Source organism: Portunus trituberculatus, chromosome 19 (genome assembly GCF_017591435.1).
Source record: "Portunus trituberculatus isolate SZX2019 chromosome 19, ASM1759143v1, whole genome shotgun sequence".
NCBI classification, from domain to species: Eukaryota; Metazoa; Arthropoda; class Malacostraca; order Decapoda; family Portunidae; genus Portunus; species Portunus trituberculatus.
The window spans coordinates 4,070,142-4,092,285 of record NC_059273.1 but is presented as its reverse complement, the minus strand read 5'-3'; the positions used below and the strand labels follow the sequence as shown (position 1 = coordinate 4,092,285).

The following is a 22,144-nucleotide window of genomic DNA, read 5'->3' as shown; positions in this document are numbered from 1 at the left end:
ACTAATTTGTGCCATAACTTGGTCTGCAGCCTTCACCACCATTGCCCTGTATCCACCGCCACTACTTCATCCACCTCACAATGAACCGTCACTGCCATCACTATTGCTGCGGTAACCTCTATCATATTGTACAGAATGTAGTGTAGTAGTAGTAGTAGCAGCTTACAATTTGGAAATCTTTCCAGAAGATAATGTGTAGTGAAAAGGTGGTGAAAAATCGACACACACACACACACAAACAGAGAGAGAGAGAGAGAGAGAGAGAGAGAGAGAGAGAGAGAGAGAGACTATCAAGTATTTCTTAACTGATTTTTCCCAATTGTTTCTCTCCTTTCTCTTTTCCACGATTCCTTTCCTCCTCCTCTTCCTCCTCCTCCTTCCGCCCCTCTCTCTCTCTCTCTCTCTCTCTCTGTGTGTGTGTGTGTGTGTGTGTGTGTGTAATTCACCTCACCTCGGTTACCTGCTGGTCACCCAGCCAATCTTTCCCATTACGGAGCGAGCTCAGAGCTCAGAGCTTCGGGTAGGACTGAGACCACAACACACTCCACACACCGGGAAAGCGAGGCCACAACCCCTCGAGTTACATCCCGTACCTATTTACTGCTAGGTGAACAGGGGCCACACATAAAGAGGCTTGCCCATTTGCCTCGCCGCTCCGGACTCGAACCTGGCCCTCTCGATTGTGAGTCGAGCGTGCTAACCACTACACTAAGCGGTGTGTGTGTGTGTGTGTGTGTGTGTGTGTGTGTGTGTGTGTGTGTGTGTGTGGCGTCAAGTGGGAAACCATGGGGTGAGCTTGGCCTGTCATTGCCTACCTCTGTTGTTGTCGTTGTTGTTGCTGTTATTGTTCTTGTTATTGCAGTGTACATAGGATGAGGAGGAGAAAGAAAATACGAAAAATGGAGGAGGAGGGGAAGGAGGAGGAAGAGGAGGAGGAGAAGAGGAGGAAGAGAAGAAGGAAGAGGAGGAAGAGGAGAAAGATGAGGAAGCGTAGGTAAAAACTAAGATGATAGGCAAGGTTTACTTTAGTTTTCTCCTTTCAGTGCTTGGTTTTCTATAGAATATTCATTAGGCGTCAGAACAGGACAATATTTAGTTTAGTTCCATCTTCAGTTCTGCTATATATACACTAAAAGTGATATATACAGTATTTTCAAGCATTTGCAAGATGTGTGCAGGTTTGGTGGAGGTTTGGTATATCTGGTTTATGTGTAATTGTGTTTAATTTGAAGTTCTTCAAGTTTATAGAATATCTAGATACTCAAAATCATTAGTACCTAGTACTGCTGAGGTGTTGAATGAGCAGCATCGAAGATACAAGTAGAACTGACGAAGATTGTTTTCATAGCTTATTGATAGTCTGTGTATGTTCATTAGGCAACTAGATGTCGTGTGAGAAATGTTTTATTACTTTGGTTGAGAGCTCGTTTAACAAATTTCATGTATTTTACTTTCATGTATTTTACTTGACAATAAAATATTATTCTTATTATTTGTGTGTGCGTATACTCTGTCACCACCACTATCATTACTCTTCTGTGGTGTCCTGTCTCTCTCCCCTGTAGCTAGTTAAAAGTAGTTACCAAGCAGCCTGGAAAGGACCGAAAGGTCTGTTGCTGTTAGCTTTCTTTTGTATTCCTTTGCATTATTGTTACTTACTACTACTACTACTACTACTACTACTACTACTATTACTACTACCACTTCTATCAGTATTACTACCACCACCACTATTACAACAACTACTGCTACTACCGTTCAAGATCTACCAGGCGAGAAGACGATGTCCTATCCCAACTATCGCATTAGGGGACAAAAGTCAGCGAAAGGCATTCATAACAATGACTTTCCCCTTACAAGTAGTAGTAGTGCTGCTACTACTACTGCTACTACCCACTACTACTGTTACTTTATGGCCTATAGCACCTGTAGGCATACTTGAAGAGTAATGTAGGAAGCGCTGTTCAGCGCAATTTTATATATAGTGGTACCCATATTAGGGCCCATATTACCACCCAAGCGCATCTTTGGTGTAACCACCTAGAACCTGGGTATCATGGTGACATGTATGTACTTTAAACCACTCGACAAATGGCAAAGCTTCAAAGTGTATGTGGTGGGATTCGAATCTACGCGTGGACGTCTGTCCTCACGCTTATCCACTACGCCACCGCCTCCCTACTACTACTACTACTACTACTACTCGTATTTTAGCCCCCCGATATATATATATATATATATATATATATATATATATATATATATATATATATATATATATATTTTGTCCGATATATATATATATATATATATATATATATATATATATATATATATATATATATATATATATATATATATATATATATATATATATATATATATATATATATATATATATTCATTTATATTCGGACCAAAATAACTTTTTTTTATTGAATAAAGACGCATCTAGGCCTGTGTGTGTCAAGAATATGAACTTAAGCCTAATTGTTAATAACACGCACAAGCCTACTAACGCAAAACTGACAACCGTGAGGACCAAAAGTGTCGCTACAAAAAAGTGCCACCCGGGAAGGGCCGCTCGCACCGTCTGCGCCTTCTCACCCCTCCTCCCTTCCTTAGCTAGGCCACTGAACCTCATGTCACTCACCACACATGCTGCATTTCATCCTTCTCGGACAGCGGCAGCGCATTCAGTATCATGAGTTCTCACAGTGACAGGCTAGCCTCTGAGGCCAAACACAACAAGACTCCCAGACAGGGACAGCCCAAGGAACGTTTGATTTTTAAAGAATCCTTAACTAGGCAAGTCGAGTAGCCTACTACTCACGTTTCAGATTGATGATCCCCTGCTGCTCTTCACCGCGGTGGTTTTCACAGATCCATTGTTTCCATCCAAGGAAGCTTCCTTGTTTCCATCATTAGATTATCTCAACGGAATCCATGGAGCTTAAACTATTTCGCCTTAATGTCGCAGGCACGGTCCAGATATATGTATATCAAGACGGTGGTCGCAGGTAGCTCGATCCTTACAGAACGTGCACCGGATCACACGTCACTGACACGCAGTATAGTAGGTGCTGGTTTACTGTATATTCATAATATGGATTCCATATCCGTCAGATGACACCAGATATCACGCATGGACACAAGCTGGACTTATCAATATTCACGGTTCTGTATAGGGAAAGCAGCACGAATGTCTTCAACTTGTTTTCACCACTCACTGTCACTGACGTCTTGCGATAAAAAGCCATGAAAACTTTTATAGAGTTACTTTGCTTTATACCATGTATGTTTATTAATATCATCTATAAATAGTGATTATTGCATAATTTGGAAGGAATAATCACCGATAATCTAATGGATAAAAATTTTTTTAAGGCATAACTACTGGTACTTGTTGTCAAATTCATAATATGAATTTTTGATGAGAGTTGGAATGGAAGTGTCGCTGTTGATGATGATGGTAACAATAATCATCAGGTTGATAAAAGGTAAACATATGATGAAGAAAAACAAAATTACAACATATGTTGTAATTTTGTTTTTCTTCATCATATGTTTATCTTTTATCAACCTGATGATTATTGTTACCATCAACATCAACAGCGACACTTCCATCCCAACTCCCATCAGAAAGAAGAAGAAACAACAGTATCATTAGTTCTTTATAAAAGGATAATGTACAGTACCTGTATTTGAAATGGAGAGGAAGCGACTGATACAAAGGGGCGTCAGCTGACAGAAGAGGGTGTATCTCTATCCCTCACCTCCTGATGCTCAGTCACCTGCAGAATTAACTTCTTGTGATAACTTGTGTGGTATTGTTGCCTTACAATGTCCATCACAATTGACATTCAGCTGAACAGATCCAGCAAAATTTACCACCCAGGGTAAGGTTAAGTGACAAAATGGTCATATTCAGTTCGTCTCAGGCCAACAGACAAAACTTTTAACTTTGCCTGCCAGGAATTGTTGTAGCATGTCATCATCCGAGGTGTGCGATACATTGTGAAGGGCAGGTGGAAGCTCAGATCAGTCTCTAGGTGGTGAAACAAACACTAATAACTGACTGAGTGTCTATTGCATTGCTCAAGGAAAAGATGTTCTCCCTTAGAAATTTGTTATAATTAATGAATTAAGTATAATGAAATGCATGTCCCACAGTATAGGAAAGCAATCCCTCTCACTTCTAGGTAGTATTGTCCACTGAAGCTGCTCTGAGGCAGAAGGTTGTGATATGCACTCACCTTAGCTGTCACCAATGAGTCATTGCTTTAGTGTTTCATTGACAGATTTTTCTCCATAGAGAAAGAGAAGGATTACTTGCTAAGGTAGTTTTTATTTTTACCTTTTTTTTGAAACCAGTATTATTTATCTTTTTATTCTTAAGTTTTTGCCAGTGTATGTTGAGCAGATCTTGTTATAAAGGATACAGTTACTTCAATTTTGATGTTTGTCAGTGTAAGCTTTTGTGTTGTATAGGAGACAGTGAGTGGAGTGGTGGTGGTGGACAGTCGGTCAGACACCAGACATGATGGCATTACACTCACCATGGATGGAATGGTGAGCATCCAGCTGTCACCCAGGAGTGCTGGACTGCTCGAGTCCATCGTCAGTTCCTCAAAGGTAGCTTAATACTACATTATTCAATTGTATCTTTTTGATGGCACTGTTGATTTTTTCTTGCTGGTATATTCCTTTTTTCTTTCTTTTTTTTCTAGTTCCTTTTCTCTCCAATGTCTGTTTCTAATCACATAATACTACTTTTCTATCAGTTAAGTAGATAGAATCTTAATTTTTTTACTTATGGTTTATTTCATATATAAATGAAAAATATAGAGACAAAAGTAAGTGGTATTGTCATCCTCTCTAATTGTTACAGTAAGCAGAAGGTTGAATTGGATACAAGACTCATCCTTCCTGTTCCCATTAATTCCTCTTGTGGGATAACTATAAATCCTGTTATTACTCTTTCAGCCAGTCCCTTTGCTCAGCCATTCTGTTGTGATTGCAAAATCTGGAAAATTGCCAGCAGGACAAACAGAGCTTCCTTTTGAGTTGCCTCTTGCACCGCGCTCTACCTCCAAGACACTTTATGAAACATACCATGGCATCTACATCACTGTGCACTACTGTCTGCACTGTGATCTCAAGCGCAGCCTCCTAGCTAAGGATGTCAATAAATCACAAGAATTTATTGTAGAATATAAGGTGGGTATATACTATATGTATTGGAGAGAGAGAGTGATTCATTGTAAAATGCTATTATCATATTCAAAACTATAGTGGTAGCCCATCTCCAAGTATTAATTCCAAGGTAGCAGTAAACTTGTTCATGTCTCTTTCTTTCAATTAGTATAAGTGTTTATTACTTTGAAAATTTAGGAATGTATCTTTGATTAAATGATATCAGCGGAATCTTTTATTATATTTGCTTTCATGTTCATATGTACTTCACTTTGTACCAGATTTACAATGAATATATTCCTTGGATGATGTGAAGTACATGTATTTTTGTATTCCTTGCCATACCTTTTTTCAGACTGGTACTGAAGGAAAAAATCAAATGGAAGCCGTCAACTTTGAGATTCGTCCTGAGACTCTGCAGAATGTTCGGGATCGGGCACGCATTCCTCGGTTCCTGGTGCGGGGCCACCTGGACTCTGTCAACTGCCCGCTTTCAAAACCTTTGACAGGAGAAGTTGGTATATAAGTATTTATTCTAAGAATTCCTTTTGATGTAAAGCATGAAAATTTTGTTCCTGTTCTTTGTCTCAAAATTATCTTTGCTACATATTCAAATTACATTTCCTCCCAAAGTTACCAAATATTTTAATTTTGCATGAAAAAATTTCTCTACATACTGAAGTTGCATCTCCCCTCACTTATTAGCCAATTATAAACAATTTTGTTTATTTTCCTTAAAGAAAACTTGTAATGCAAAGAACTTTGCTTGAGATATAGCAATTTATTTAATAAAAGAAGTAATTGGTGTGAAGAAAAGATAAAAATTTTGAGAAATCTTCCAAAATTTTGTCTGAATGAAAAATGTATGGCGACAGAATTGTTTAGTATAGTGTTCTTCAAACATTTTTCTCTTTTAATTATAGCTTTGTTTGATTTTTATATATGTACAGTAGTTTTTTATCACAACCCAGTATATCCATCTTGTATCTTTATACCTCTAGTATGCAAAATGATTCACACACACACACACACACACACACACACACACACACACACACACACACACACACACACACACACATCGCTTAGTGTAGTGGTTAGCACGCTCGACTCACATTTGAGAGGGCTCAGGTTCAAGTTCCGGGAAGTTGCGAGGCAATTGGACAAGCCTCTTAATGTGCAACCCCTGTTCACCTAGCAGTAAATAGGTACGGGATGTAACTCGAGGGGTTGTGGCCTCGCTTTCCCGTGTGTGTTGTGTGTGATGTGGTCTCAGTTCTACCCAAAGCTCTGAGCTCTTTCCGTAGGGGAAAGGCTGGCTGGGTAACCAGCAGACGACCATGGTGATTTTAACACACACAAGTGTTCCAAATATATATTAATGATATACAAGAGGGCTTGAATAGCTACATAAAATTGTTTGTAGACAATGCAAAACTTTGTACACTTAACCCTCGGCTATCGCGCCCAATTGGGGCCGAAATAGCCGCGCCATAGCCGAAAATGTGATAGCCATTCTAATTGATCTTGGCGTGAAGGCAGTTTTGGCCAATGAGTGCTCAGATATCCCATGACGTCATGGCTGGGTGTGCGATAGCAGGCATCTGAGGTCGCAATAATGAAATTTTAGCAGCTTTTCGTGGGTGCGCGATAGCAATAAAATGCGATAGCTGAAATCGTGATAGCCAAGGGTTGACTGTAGAATGATAAAGAGCAATGAGGATTCTACAGAATTGCAGAAATATTGATGGGATCTGGGAATGGAGCCAGAAGTGAAAATTGAAATTTAATACCAAGAAATGTTATGTGCTGGAAATGGTAAAAAATAATAGAAGACTTACTTGGGAATACAAAATGGGAGAAAAGATCATAATGAAGAGGAAAGAAGAGATAGAAGTGGTTATACAAGACACCTTGACTCCAGAAAGACACATAAATGGATTATTTACTTCAACATATAAGACTGACAAATATGAGGGTTGCATTTAATCTCATAGATAACAGTAAGATGAAAGAAAAATTATAACCACTATGATAAGACCCTGACTTGAATATGCAGCAGTGGTGTGGTCTCCACTTATGCAAAAGTTTATTAAGGAATTAGAGAAAACCCAAAGAACAGCTACAAAGATGATGCCAGAGATGAAGGATCTTACCTATAAAGAAAGACTAAAGGAAATAGGACTTCCAACTTTGAAGGATAGACAGGAGGAAAGTGATATAATAACAATGTATAAGATAGTATGGTAAAGATAGACAGGCAAGACCTGGTATTACTGGTAGAAGATGGAGATAGACGGACAAGAGGACATTCCAAGATCATGAAAAGCCAATGTTTGAGGAACACTTAAAAAGTTTATTTTCCCACATAGGACAGTGGACATCTAAAATGGCTTGAGTGAAGAGACTTTAAAGGGGATATCACACTAACCTATGATATACAGAACATGGGTCATGGTTCTTGGTGTGAAACCAGTTAACAGGAACTTGTCACCCACAAAATGCCTACGTTTTTGATATTCTAGGCAAACAACCTATCAATCAAGACCAAGCCTAATTAAAACAAAACAGAACTAAACCATGCTGCATATACCTCAACCTGTGCTTCGTGCTGGAACTGCATTTGCACTTCCTGTTATTGAAGAAGAGGAAGAAGAAGAAGCTAGAGAAGAACTGAGAGGTGCATGATGGCAACTTTAAAGTCAGGGATGGTTGCCATGACCCCAAACTATCAACATGGCATATAAAGATTTCATCTTTGTAGATTGATGAAATATTATTTAATGTTCCAGTATGAAAAGTTTATGCATGTGCTTTTTAGTTTAAATAATAGGTTTTTATTACATATCTTATGTTTATTTTTTATTGGGATAGCATACAGAGAACTGAAATGGATATCAAGCTGTCCCAACTTTGCTTCGCTAATCTTGGGAAAGTTTCAGCTATCTGGAGCAGATTTTTCTCATTCCACGTATCATAGGCCAGTGTGATATCCCCTTGACAGCAGAAAGTGTGTATAAATTTAAGAAAAAGTTGCATAAAAGTAGATATGGAGACAGGTCACTATAAGCCTGCTTAAACCCTTTTAATATACAAGGTAAATAAACACACACACACACACACACACACACACACACACACACACACACACACACACACGTGAGTGTAGTGGTTAGCACGCTTCGACTCACAATCGAGAGGGCGGGTTCGAATCGGCGGCGAGGCAAATGGGCAAGCCTCTTAATGTGTAGCCCCTGTTCACCTAGCAGTAAATAGGTACGGGATGTAACTTGAGGGGTTGTGGCCTCGCTTTCCCGGTGTGTGGAGTGTGTTGTGGTCTCAGTCCTACCCGAAAATCGGTCTATGAGCTCTGAGCTCGCTCCGTAATGGGGAAGACTGGCTGAGTGACCAGCAGGCGACTGAGGTGAATTACACACACATAAAGAAATTCAGTTTTCCACATACAATGATGGACATCTGGAATGGATTAAGTGATGAAAGTGTGCACAAATTTAAGGAAAAGTTAGATAAGTGTGGATATGGGGACAGGTCACTATGAGCCCTGCTTGAACCCTGTAACATACAATTAGGTAGTAAATATACTGTCCTAGTTTTGTGTCCCAAACTGTACTTTGAAGAACCCTGTTTTAGACATATGATGCTCCTTGGAAATAACCGTTCATTAAAACCAAGTACGCGGAAAAGATTCTTGGAGGAAAAGCTAATAATTGTTACTTGATGAAATGCACAAGTTACTATGGAATTTTTGTGTCGTTTCCTTTTATAGCAGAATATTATGTGGTAATTGTAAGTTGTGATTGCGACACTTGAGTGCATATGTAGGAATTAATGCAAATTCTCTGCTTATTTTATGGTATTCATCCTAGTGTTGTGTGTATCCTGGTATCATTGTGGATGAATGAATCCTTTTCTCTTAAAGCTGACTGTGTGTGAGTGTGAGCGAGGTATCAGCAGCATTGAGCTCCAGCTGGTTAGAGTTGAGACCTGCGGCTCCTCTGAGGGACACACAAAGGAAGGTTAGTGTTTCTGTCGCGCTAGAAGAGGATATAGATTTTGTCGTTTTCTTCTGTTGGTAATCTATAGCCTTTAAAAGAATACAGTGGTACTTCGACATACGATCACCCTAACATACAATTTTTTTTATATATTACGAAAATTTTTATATAATTTAGGCCTTGAAATATGACGATATTTTTAAGATACGATTAGCCATCGGTAGGTGGTGCAGTGATCACTCGGCTACCCACGTCTACCCGAACATTCAGCCCGCGTTGTGTATCATTGTATATCCTTTGTGCATGCATGTGTCTGTGCTCCTTGGCAATGTGTATTTTTTATTAAGTTTTGTGAACTCCAAAAGTAAATTTTTGGTGAGAAACACACAAAATAGCCTGTATTCACATACTGATTACACTTAGAAATTCAATAAACGAGTGAGTACAAATGGTGTTCTGCCCACAAGCAACTCTTCCTCTTTGCAATGCAAAAATCAGAAGTCTGTAGATGTCATGGTTACCAAAATACCTTGAATCCTCACCTCCCCCCCCCTCTCTCTCTCTCTCTCTCTCTCTCTCTCTCTCTCTCTCTCTCTCTCTCTCTCTCTCTCTCTCTCTCTCTCTCTCTCTCTCTCTCTCTCTCTCTCTCTCTCTCTCTCTCATTCAAAAGTTGTCTCCCCGTAACATGGTTAGAGACCCAAGGTATAGAAGAAGTAAGGCGTGTGGGAGAGGTGGCCGAATCAGACAATGAAATCACTGTCGATCGCTCCTACCATTCATTGTTGGTGACACAGTGACGTAGAGCATATGTTTACTCCTGATGAGTGTTGCCAGCTCTCAAGCAAAGAAAACAGGAAGAAAATAAACAAAATATAGCCATAAAAAGCCTAAACGTCTATCGACTTGCCCCATACCTTGCTTGATGAACTATCGATGTGTCACAAGTTTTGCGGGTTAAGTTGTTATTTTGAGCAATATATTTGATTTATATCATGCATACAATAAACATTGTATTTATCACAAGAACGAATTAATTGTATTTCCATTAATTTCTATGGGAAAAATTGATTTGATATACGATTTTTTTTATATACAATGATCGTCATGGAATTAATTAAAATCCTATGGTGAAGTACCACTGTATTGTAGGGTATATAAAAGTGTTTGTTTTTTTATAGTACAAGAAATCAAAAACACCTCAAATGTTTTATTCTTTATAGGACCAAAAATAAGAATAAAAAAAACACATTCAGATTTTCTTTTTCTTACAGCATCAGAAATTCAAAACATCCAGATTGGAGAGGGTGATGTTTGTCGGGGCATTGCTATTCCTGTGTACATGTTGTTCCCACGCCTCTTCACCTGCACCACCACCTTGGCTCCTAACTTCAAAATTGGTGAATACCTTATCCATGATATATATATATATATATATATATATATATATATATATATATATATATATATATATATATATATATATATATATATATATATATATATATATATATATATATATATATATATATATATATATATATATATATATATATATATATATATATATATATATATATATATATATGGGATGAATACACTTTTGAAAATTTCAGTCTATAAAAATAACTAATGATAACAAAATTTTTTGAGAAAAAACATGTCTGATAAGTGATAGACTGTACAGGTTCAGCCTCTGGCATCCACTCTTAATATGCAATTATCATTTCAGAGTTTGAACTGAATATCGTGATAATATTTGATAATGATCACCTGGTGGTTGAAACTTTTCCCATCAAGCTGAGCCGTACCTGAGGAGTATGAGACATCACCTTACCATGCCACTTCACTGCAGAGGAAGTATGTGACATCTCCACAGTTGTAAGAGTAATCTTTTCTAATTGTCTATACAATGTATATTGCAGATTCCTTAGAGTATTTAAGTAATAATTATATTCACATTTCATTTTTATTATTTCTTTATTTGCACTATTAAAAGAAAAACATGATTCTTCTCTTCTGTGAGTCATTTTGTTTTTTTTTATATTTTCATGGTAATGTTGTATCCATTGTGACTCAATGCTTAAAGATTTGTAGAGGTCCTTATACACTGCAACGTTTTAGCCAGGGAAGAACCGGAGTGCTTTATCAGAACTTCCATACATGGCTGAAATGGGCAGGGCTATGGAGCGTGGACGCCCTCAACTAGAGGCATTTTGGCGATGACCACCCCACTGCTCACCCAGTCTCATATCCTTAGTAAAAGGGGGGGGTGTACATCAGCCATGTTATTTCTTCTTTCACTCTGTCTGCAAAGCCATTCCTTGCACCAATGACCCTTATTTTTCTTTTTCCTCAAGTTTATGGAAGCAGATGCCACAGTGGTCCATAAGAGGACATCTTGAGCTATGTTGACAGTGGGGGCGTCCATGAATGCAGTGTACATACTTCTCTTCTGCCTGTTGAAAGGAGACTGAAAGCGCAGGGGGAATCGCCTGCCTGTACAATCGGTTTGGCCATTCACCACCCATTTGTAACTCAGGACTGCGGTTCTTTCTAGGCTAAAAAAGTTGCAGTGTATACGGGCCATAAGGGTGAGCTTTGTTGCTTCGGATAGGAGACTGTTTCATTAAAGGTTAATACATAATTTATTACAACCATGAAAACTAAAAATAGAAATATACTTATGTCCAATAACTTTGAAATCTTATTATCATGTTAGTTGTTTGTGCAAAGGTTTGATATTCTCTGAATTTCATCTAATTTAGGTGAAGCTTAGGGGAGATTCAAAGTGCATTTCTTTTACTTCACCAAGTTTATTTTTCAATTATTTTCTTTGAAAGAAATAACATAGAAACTGTCAATTTAGATTACATTTTGTTGGAAGTAAATTATTTATCTTCAGTTTAGTCTTTGAAGGAAAAAATAAAATTTTGCCACAGTATTCTCCAGTCCTTTTTTTTTTTTTTTTTAATTTAAAATGTCTAACTAACCATAACAAAAAATTGTGCTTTAATTGAATTTTTACCTGATACCTAACAAAAGGTGGTCTGATTAAATACCAATTTTGTGAAATTTTTTGTAGTATAAAAAAAACTTTGAGATAGTATTGGCTCTTAAAAGATTTTTCCATTTCATCCTGATCTTGCCATTTTTATTCATTTGATTGGCATGGAATTTTCACATGTGAGTGTGTATACCTTGTTGATTTATCTCAGAATTATAAGGCATCTGGTCCCTCTTTTTAAGTAAGTATTACTCACTCACAAGTGAGGGTATCAGAAGGTGCCATCTTCTTCATTGTAGGTAGATTTTATTTAGAATCCTCCAGGCTTGTATGTCTCATCCTTTGTCTCTCTTCCTTTGTTCTTTTTCTTTGGTGATGAATGCCTTTCTCTTTCCTTGTCTAGCCACTGAAGAGATTCTTGCAATCTTTCATCAGCCCCAAGGATATGAAGCAAGACGTTTCCATCGACATACCCAAAGTTGTGCTGCAGCGCTGTATGTTGGACCAGAAATCTAACCCTCAGGTGGCTGTAAAACTTAATTTTCTGGCACTTGATCCAAACTTTAGAATGAAGAGATTCATTAGCATTTTGGGTGGCACCCTTCAGGCATCTCCTGAGGAGATTTGGGTTGCCAAGATCTGTGTATATTGCTTTAATGTATTCCAACTTTTCCTTAGGAAGCTTAGCTAGGAAAAGCTCCTCTTTCTCATGATCTCTAGCACTCTCTGGAAGGTTCAGTGCAATTGCCTTTTTGTAAAAGCACCATTTGGGCAAAACTGATGGTTATGCTCTTGGTTGTTGGATATCTGGTGGTAATAAGATGCCCAAACTGCTCCTTGCATTTCTTTTATGCTGCCATTTTTGTTGTCCCTAATGGCTTTGCCATAGTATGATGATAGTTTATCTATGACATCTTTTGGCAAGTTCACTCCTCCCAGACTGCTCCTCTTTCTCTTCTTGCCAGTCTCAGTGGTGATTGTCGCAGACCCATAGTCCAATGCCCATAGTCTTGCACCCATCCTTTTGCTCACATGATTCACACATTCTTCTTTTACAACTGGCACTTCATATGGGCCCCTTCCTCCATTCAGCTGGCAGATGGCACTGTAGGCACTAGAGTCACCATCACCAACAAAAGTTGTGAAGTGCATCTTGTAGTGAGTTGATCAAGACCAGATGCGTAGGGCAATTTCAGTTTCCATGGCCCCTGACTTTCCATCAAAGTTTGCACGGTAATCATGTTGCTTGTTAGTTTTTTACTTGCATGATAGATAAAAGTTACTGAGAACTTCCAGATCCAAGATGAGGCCTGAATTTATTTCAACAGCAAGTCCAATGCCAATGTGAGACTTGTGTCCACGTGTCATCCAGCTGGCATCAAAGCTGACATCCACATCCAGGATGCCATTTTCATTCGGTACACGTTGCAGATCTTCCATGTAAAACTTGAAGACTGCTTCTCTGGTTTCCTTTATCTTCTCTAAAAAAAATGGATCCATCTCCTGGTAGAGGAAGTTGCAATAATTCTGGAATAAATGAAGAGTTATCCTTCCACCTGTCACCAGTGCATTATGCATTTTCACTCCATTAAATCCAATGCCAGAGACGAGGCCGAAATATACTTCACTCAACGTGATGATGGATAAGTGGCTAGCACGAGGATTATGAAGAAAAGGAAAGGGAGCAGAATCAACAACTCTGTCGCACCGTCTGCACTTGCTCTGTAAACCACTATCATCGCTGATCACAACTAACATGAGCCTGCACGACCTATCTGTCCACTTCTGTCTCTTGATCAGCGTCTTCAGCTGAGATAGCGACACGGTGATGTAAGTATCGCACGTTTCAGGAGCAGGGTTTAATTTTAGCTTCTCACTTCCATGTCTCTGCAGAATCTGCTGCTGAAGAATGTTAGTGGGTTGAGTGGTGCTCAGTGTAGTACCAGTTTGCATCCATATCTCCTTAGCTGAAAACGTAATTGATAATTCTCCACTGAGTTAGTAATTTCTATATGTATAATTAGTTTTTGCGAGCAGTTTTAAGTAATCTTTATGTACTGTATTGTACGTAGAGCAGTTGTCCTCTAACATTTCCTTGATCATATGATGAAAAATTATTAGTATATTAATTGTTTCTATTGCATACATAACCTATCACCTTAAAGTTTGTGTGAAGCATTATGCACTAATTGTATGGTGCTCAGGTTGTAAACTACAAAATCATAGATTTTGATTCATACATTATGAATTGTAAGTGAACATTGAGGAAGAGAGCTCTGTACCAAGCATTTACTCCTGGTGTTTCTAAATTTTACATTAATGTTTGAATAAATGTAATGATGGTGAAAGTGAGGTGCCTGAGTATTGTTACAGTGTGTGTGAAGTGAGTGGCAAATGAAGAAGTGTAAGGGAGAACAAGTGTTACGCTGGAGTTAGTTCATGAACTGTAGTGGAAGTGGTACAGTGGATTGGTCATGTAAAGATGACAGAATAAAAAAGTTAATGAAAAAGCTTAGGTGGTGAACACAAATTATATATAAAGGACACTGTGAAGAATGTATATAGGACAATAAAATTGGTTGTGCTTGATACAGGTGAATGGAGAATTTTTGAATGTTTGAAGTGCAGCCTTCACAGGCAGCATTGTTGCAACCATTTGGTTTATGAGAGGAAGAGAATGAAGCAATTGATGAGATCAAATGACTGTTTTGATGTACTATTGTGCAAGTGATCCTCACAAAATACTGTACATGTGGGGCAGTGAGGATTATCATCCTCTCCCACACATGTAAAGACAAAGATAGGGATATCTATCTACTTGCATGTGTGTGTGGGTAGATGGATTGCCTTGGTTATTCCAAGTATGGAGGCATGTCAGTCTGACATTCAAATATGTAGATACTTTTCTAACTATTGTCTTTGGGAGCAATGATATGCAATTGTTTTTTGTAATAGTGCAATAGATATGGTCTTAATGATATTTGTCATCTATTTCAGTGTCAAATGACTTATATAAAAATATACTATATTATTGTGATATTTTACAATCCAGCAATATGGAGTCTTAACTATTTCCAGTATGCGAGACCACTGAAACATACTATTATACTCTACAGATATGGTAGAAACTCAGGAAAACACAATAACATAACCACAAGCATGATTGATGGATATATTTGATCTCAGTAATATAAACTTTATTCATTTGTTAGATATTAAGAGAAATCTAGTTATGTAGAAAATACTGGAAATCAGTTTATACTTGTACTACTACAGGTTTATTGTTCATGTGTAAACCATTACTTAATGCCATCAAAGATAGAGACATATCAATGTCCAGAAGGATAGAAATCACTGAAGTAACTCCACACACACACACACACACACACACACACAAATAAATAGTGAAAGCATAAGTACATATTATAAACTAAAATGTTCAAATTCATATTCATATTACATTCAGAATTTGTCAGTATGAAATTCTGCCTGTGCAATGAGAAACACCAACAATTTCCTCTACACTTTTGTATTGAAGATCCAATGTAAATCTATCAAGTTTCATATTCACATCTGCAAGAGAGAAAATACATGAACTTGTACAAAGTATTTGTGAATAAAAAGTATTTTGTGAACTTTTGTGTAATTGTAAATGGAGGTGCTCTGTTTCTGTGGCACACCAACAAGAGGACTGTTGGTATCACTGAAGTACACCAGACTACCTTATATAAGATAATTACTAACATAAAAACCTTTGGTAAATACAGTATGCATTGAGTACAACTACTTAGACTTAATTTTAAGTGTTTTTTTTACAGATTTCTTATGTGAGCTAAATGACTTAGAGGCAACACAATTCTTTGTCACCTTGTCAGGAGTCTCAGAGAATTTTAGTTTTCGTTGGTGGCTGATAGAAGTCAACCAGTTTGTGCTCTGCCTTTTCTCAATCCTTACCTCTGGGCGACTGTGCGGTGATGTACCATCAATTATAAAGTTTGGCAAATTTGCAGTTGGTGATGAAAATTTGCCAAACTGATTGATCCTGGAATTCTGATCAGTCTGCTTCTCTCTCTGAGTCATCTGTTCAGAACTCTCTCCAGTGACACCATTGTTGTCTGTGGCACTGAATGAAGCATTAGTCACAGCCTTCCGGAAGCCACTCATCAGCTTGTCAGAAGCATCAAGGGGTTTGACGCTGTCAGCCATGTCAGCAGACATTTCATTTGGACTCTTATTGGAGAAGGTCACCTCAGAATCATCTCCATATTTGAGCATCTTTGCTGCCCCCCGAGCTGGAGAGGTCTGATTATTCACTATTGATGATGGACACAATATATTGTTCTTCTCTTTGTTAGGAGATTTTGGTTTCTCTTTGTCTGATATATTCTCCTGATCCTCACCCATAAGATCTGTCAGTTTGCGTTTGTGGGTATTCTTTTTGGAGTCGCTGTTTCCAGTGCTGGGCGACTCCATGGATCTCGGAGTCCTGGCACCAACTAGCCACTGGAGCAACATGTTTCTTTCACTTGTCTTGGGTGTGCTTGGGGTGGCCCTGCCTCGCATTCCCTGCAAATTCTGGGGTGTAAACTGCTGGGGAGTTTGGGGACAAGTCTGTGGACTTGTAGAACTACCTGGACCTTCTGAAGGAGTGAAGTTATAGGAGTGTCTGAACCCTGATGTACTAGGAGTGACAGGGTGAGAAGGTAATGTACTTAAGGAACCAGAACATTTTCTCTCTCTTGTTTTTGGAGAATCTTCTCTACTTACTAACCCTTCTTTCTGATATTTTCCCACATATCTTTCTGATAATCCATGGATTTTTAATTTTTCATCGAAGTCATCTAAATCTGCGTTCTTTCTTCGAAAAATACGGAGCTTCATGTCATCAGCACAAGTCACCAGCTGGAAACAAACAGAAAAAATTTTTGGTCAAACAGGCTTCTGCTAACAACAAAATGATTCCTTTCCTAACAAGTTTTCTGTTTTCCTATTACAAGCCAGGGGAAACATGATGGCAACCCTTATAATAGTGTTGTTATATGATATATATATCTATTTCTAATTCAATTTTTTACTATAATATGTACATTTACCAACATATTTCCTGCAAAGAGAATAGTGATCTCTTCTAACTTTTACTTGCCAAGCACATTGCCAGAGGGAGAGGTGGGTGATGAAAGCATTGTGCTATTTCCATTCTGTTCTCTCATATAATTTGCTTTCTTTAAGTGAAGCATGGCCATGGGGAAATGGGATAGGGAGGAGGGGTGTGGAGTGGAAGAGGAAGAAGGAAGTCCTATGATATACATCACAGGCATCTCTAGCTAATGACAGATGCCATGAGAAAATGATGCCATACGACTTTCATTAGAAATATAAGTAGGAAAATTGCTTCAAGTATGAAGCTGTCTTACATAAACTGATACCCTAGTTATACACAGTGGTTTCATGGCATTATGTCTTTTGGGGCCGCCGTGGTACAGTGGAACCATGCGTGCTTTGGGATCCGAGGGGTCTCCAAGCGCACGGGTTCGAATCCTGTCCACGGTCCGAGTGTAGGTTGGGCTTCCTCACTCAGGGCAACGGTTTCCTAATGGGTGGGCTTTGAGATAGGAGGTACTCCAAAAAAAAGTACCCCCTTTAGCCCATAAATTCCCATGAAAAGCCCACATGGTATATATATATATATATATATATATATATATATATATATATATATATATATATATATATATATATATATATATATATATATATATAAAGTAATCCTTGGTCATCCAACTAAATGACCATTTTCTTTTCACATCCACAGCATTTATTGTTTCTTATATTTCCCTTTTGCCACTTCTATATATACATGACAAACCAACCTTCCTTAACAGGCACCACAAAGCTTCCATATACATTTTCACTGCTTTATAATATGAAAAATGATGAGTAAAATATAATTCAATCAAACAAGTTGCATAAAGTTTACCTTGTCATCATCAACCGGACACCAATCAACGGCAGTGACCTCTGCACTGTGTCCAGTAAGTTTTGCTATTGGCTCTCCAGGTCTATCTGTCAGCCAAATGTAGGCACAGTTATCACTGGAGCCACTCAGGAGGTATGAGCCACATGGACTGATGCAAGACTTGACAAAGTATGTCAGGCTCTGGTGTCCAACATATTCAGCAACTGTGGATAAAATTAATACCATAAAGAACACATACCAACTGTTTTCCCCCTTGATGAAGATGAAGTGAGTCAATCTCTTGACATAATATGGCATCACACTATTCTCCACAGTAAGTAACTGAATCCTGATATATGTGTGATGGAAAAGTTCAATGTGCCCAGAATAAAACTACAAGCAAATTAAGGAGGAAATATAGCTGATATTGCAGTGCCTAGTAGATAGCTTATTAATTTTGTCTCACTCATTACACATAACCTTCCATCCCCACCATCAATAAATAATCTCAATGTAACTTTGTCTAATAATCTACATTAGAACTATCACATTTTTTGGGGTAAAATAGCCTTTTAAAAAGTTAACCTTTCCATTTTATTTCTCATTACCCAGCTGCTAACTCTGCACAGGGATATTATTTGCTCATGTATGAGTCTGCTTCACATATGAGGGTGTTTCCACTCATATTGCTCTCTTTAACAATAAAAGCAAGAGGATTTTCTTGTAAACTCTCCTCTAACCTGTCTTTAGTATCTTGCTACAATATTGCATACTTTGTTATCTTCTATGACTACTTTCAAACTAACTGCTCTTCTGATCTCCTTCACTACAAGTCTCACTGCACAAGGATTTTAGTTGTTCTTGGAGAGAGAGAGAGAGAGAGAGAGAGAGAGAGAGAGAGAGAGAGAGAGAGAGAGAGAGAGAGAGAGAGAGAGAGAGAGAGAGAGAGAGAGAGAGAGAATTAAGAAAAGTAAATTACAATAGCGTACATTACTACAAAACACACCTGGCTTAGGAGTGGGCTTGGCCAGGTGGTAGGCATAAATGGTGTTGTCCATGCAGGAGGCATAAAGAATGTCCTCCTGAGGTGAGAGGGACAGTGAGGTGAAGCCCCGGTGGGAGGAGGTGCCGGTGTGCTCCAGCAGGCTGTGGCACTGAGGCTCCCGGCGAATGCCCCCATGTGTCTTGCGAAGGTCCCAAAGCTTAATCAGGCTGTGGAAATAGAAATCAAGGTTACAATTTATCACTGCTACTAATTACAATACGTGAAGTAATAGCACAGTTGAAAACACAAATTTTATGTAGTAGCTCAACACAAATATGAGAAATATACATACTTCTCAAAAAACAGTTCAGAACATGCACTCACCCATCTGAGGAGCCTGAGGAGATGAGTATGTGTTGTTGCTGGAAGAGGACAGAGGTTACACTGTTGCTGGTGACTGTCTTGGAAGAAGCTGACTTGCGAATGCTTGGGGATACACCAGTCTTGGGAACTGAGGGAATAAGAGAAGGAAGACGAACCTTATGACCAGCCAGGAATGTAAAGTTTATTCTTATTTTCTTGTTATGTGCTGCAAAACTGAGGCTTTGTAAAGTATATTCACTTTTCATAACCATTAAAAAGCTGAACTGGAATTACAACTTAAGTGAACATACTCAAACTATGATGGGCTGGAGCTATCTCATCTGCTCGGTGGTGTGGCCGGCACCGTCTGTCCCATATAATGATGTTGCCATCACGTGCTCCTGTTGCTATCATACCTGTTGACAGGAATCCAATTACTGATTATTCTTACTATTATACATACTCATAAAACCCCCTAGCATTACAATTCATTACATCTTTCAATTGGCAAAATAAGAATATGCAGTGCTCAGTGAAATCACCCTCAAAGTAACATTGATAAAATGGCAACTGAAAGATATAGCTTAATCACTAACCAAATGCTGGCAAGATTTATAAACATGTATTAGCATCCATTTAATAGTAGAACACTAGGCAAAAATCACTTCAGGTGAAGACTTAAAGTAAGGATCAACTCACATGGGTCCTTGCGATTCACACTGACAGTCTTGATAGAGCGAGTGTGGCCAAGGAAGGTGTGTGCAGTGGTGAGGCAGCCATCTTCTTCCACTGTTAGCAGCATTGCACGTAAGTCACCAGAGACGGAAACTAATTCTGCTGAGCCTGGGACCCAGCAGACATCTAGTATGGCATTCTTATGGATCTGATGACCTGAGAAACATGAAGATAAGGTTATGCATTACACATTACCACAGAGTCCATCAGTGCCTTCTCTAGTCCCTCTTACTTCTATCCCATCACACAATGTTCTCTTAGATCTGCTCATAAAATGGAATCTAAGCAGGCCTTTTGTTTAATACCTTTTGTTGCCCCAGGACAAACTTTTCCTCTTACATATAAAAAAGACTCTTATTCAGCAGTTGGTTACTCTCTCCCTTGCTCTCCCTCTGTGCACCTGACACCTTCCCAGTCACACTTCAAACCTGCTGTTCACCTCTACCTCTAAATTTCCCATCATTGAGAGATAGTATGTCACGCTTCCACTCATTAACATTTTCCCTTTCTTCTCATTCTTTCACACATTCATACCATAATCATACACATTCAGCAATCTTTAGGGCTGGGAAGCAAAACCACTTCCCTTGCCCTCTTCAGTACCTTGTCCTTCCATTTGTTATAAAGGAAGTTGTCCATGCACACTCACTCTGTCCCTTTATATTGCCTCTTATGACACATGGGAAATACGGCAGCATGCAGTGTTACATACTAAAATATTGATGCATGTTAAACAGAAAGTTCGGGTATCCAACAAAGACGAAAACAACAACTTGAGGAATCATTGACCTCAGAATATAAAATAATGTAAAAGTTTGAGTATAATAGTATTTACCTTTGACAGGAGCTACATCACCAACCCTGCGAGTATCCCTCAGGCCAATCTGTCCATCTTCATTGGCAATCACCAGGATGTGGCCATAGTCAGGGCCTTCCCCAAACTTGCATGCATATATTGGTGGCTCTGTCAGTGCCTGAGATTCCTGGTTTTCGTCAGAATCACATGCAATAGCACCATACTTATCATCCTGGTAACATTTGAAGTTCCACGCAAACAAACTCTTGCAAGCCTGCTTAGCTTGTCCAGGATCTGAAAATTCATGAATGAATATATTATGTGAAAAACACATGGCAACTATAATTATATAAAATTACTAATATATGTGAATGCAGAAAGCAATTAACACAAAGCTATATGAAGTTAAGAAAAATATTTTGCTGTCTACACAGCTGCTGTAAGATTAAGTTAACAAGCTGAGGTATATTGTTTTGTTACGTTAGTCTACTTAAAGTAATTCTGCCTACTATTGGGTAGCTATGACTTTGGTGATAAGATAAGAAGTCTAGAGTTGCTGTGTTACATGGACAATACACGACAAAGGTGTGGAAATTTCAATGTTTCACGTTCCATATTGAAGAATAAAGGTACATTTGAAGTACTCACTGGAAATTAATAATAATAAGAATAATGTCATATTATTTTGTTTTTTATATGAAGAATAAATGAGTTCCTGCCTCTTCTCTCACCCAAATGAAGTCTGGTATGTCATTCTCCTTTCTTCATTGTCTGAGCCCAACACAACTGCTAAAAATTAACTCATACACATCACAAAACATTAATACTTACAACGACCATTTATGTTTTCAGAAAACAGTTCCTTAATAACATGATTCTTGGATCTGTAATGCATCTTCGGCCAAGGACCACCGGAGGTAAACAAACGCATACTTCGCGGGAAAAACAACGTTCACAAATCCGGTAATTATTTTGATATTATGACTTTTTAAAGAAAAAATGCAAGGAAATCATTCAAAAAAAATATCTGAATAAATAACAATTATAAAAAATAAGTTTGTACACAGAAAGACAAATGTGTGAGAGATATTTT

At 38.3% G+C, this 22,144-nt stretch overlaps 2 protein-coding genes and 1 pseudogene across 3 annotated transcripts; 1 reads left to right on the top strand and 2 right to left on the bottom strand.

Moving 5' to 3' along the window:
• Positions 1 to 3,229, bottom strand: part of LOC123506309 — a 45,462-nt pseudogene extending 42,233 nt beyond the window's left edge.
• Positions 3,230 to 3,653: 424 nt separating this feature from the next.
• On the top strand, positions 3,654 to 15,851 carry LOC123506102 (vacuolar protein sorting-associated protein 26C-like). 2 transcript variants are annotated; one of them, XM_045257969.1, is made up of 8 exons: positions 3,654 to 3,899; positions 4,491 to 4,635; positions 4,987 to 5,220; positions 5,552 to 5,710; positions 9,137 to 9,233; positions 10,484 to 10,609; positions 10,942 to 11,069; positions 12,620 to 15,851. In XM_045257969.1, exons 1-7 carry the CDS (start codon positions 3,844 to 3,846, stop codon positions 11,022 to 11,024), a joined length of 900 nt encoding a protein of 299 aa, XP_045113904.1. In that variant the 5' UTR covers positions 3,654 to 3,843; the 3' UTR covers positions 11,025 to 11,069; positions 12,620 to 15,851. The 2 variants fall into 2 exon arrangements, with proteins under 2 accessions (XP_045113904.1, XP_045113903.1); XM_045257968.1 differs by lacking the exon at positions 12,620 to 15,851 and adding an exon at positions 11,570 to 11,906.
• On the bottom strand, positions 15,375 to 21,983 carry LOC123506101 (protein lethal(2)denticleless-like). The gene is made up of 8 exons (XM_045257967.1): positions 21,883 to 21,983; positions 21,091 to 21,345; positions 20,220 to 20,411; positions 19,832 to 19,936; positions 19,542 to 19,668; positions 19,179 to 19,384; positions 18,194 to 18,396; positions 15,375 to 17,118 (listed from the first exon to the last, which is right to left on the bottom strand). The coding sequence occupies exons 1-8, from the start codon at positions 21,980 to 21,982 to the stop codon at positions 16,000 to 16,002; spliced, it is 2,307 nt and encodes a 768-aa protein (XP_045113902.1). The 5' UTR covers position 21,983; the 3' UTR covers positions 15,375 to 15,999.
• Positions 21,984 to 22,144: the final 161 nt, after the last annotated feature.

Coding starts and splice junctions, on each gene's coding strand:
- LOC123506101 (XM_045257967.1), bottom strand. CDS start 21,982: ATGCGTTTGTTTACCTCCGGTGGTCCTTGGCCGAAGATGCATTACAGA. Junction 21,346..21,882: donor TGAAAACATAAATGGTCGTT/GTAAGTATTAAT, acceptor ATGAATTTTCAG/ATCCTGGACAAGCTAAGCAG. Junction 17,119..18,193: donor GTCCGGTTGATGATGACAAG/GTAAACTTTATG, acceptor GTTTGTTTCCAG/CTGGTGACTTGTGCTGATGA.
- LOC123506102 (XM_045257969.1), top strand. CDS start 3,844: ATGTCCATCACAATTGACATTCAGCTGAACAGATCCAGCAAAATTTAC. Junction 5,221..5,551: donor AATTTATTGTAGAATATAAG/GTGGGTATATAC, acceptor ACCTTTTTTCAG/ACTGGTACTGAAGGAAAAAA. Junction 9,234..10,483: donor TGAGGGACACACAAAGGAAG/GTTAGTGTTTCT, acceptor TTTTTCTTACAG/CATCAGAAATTCAAAACATC.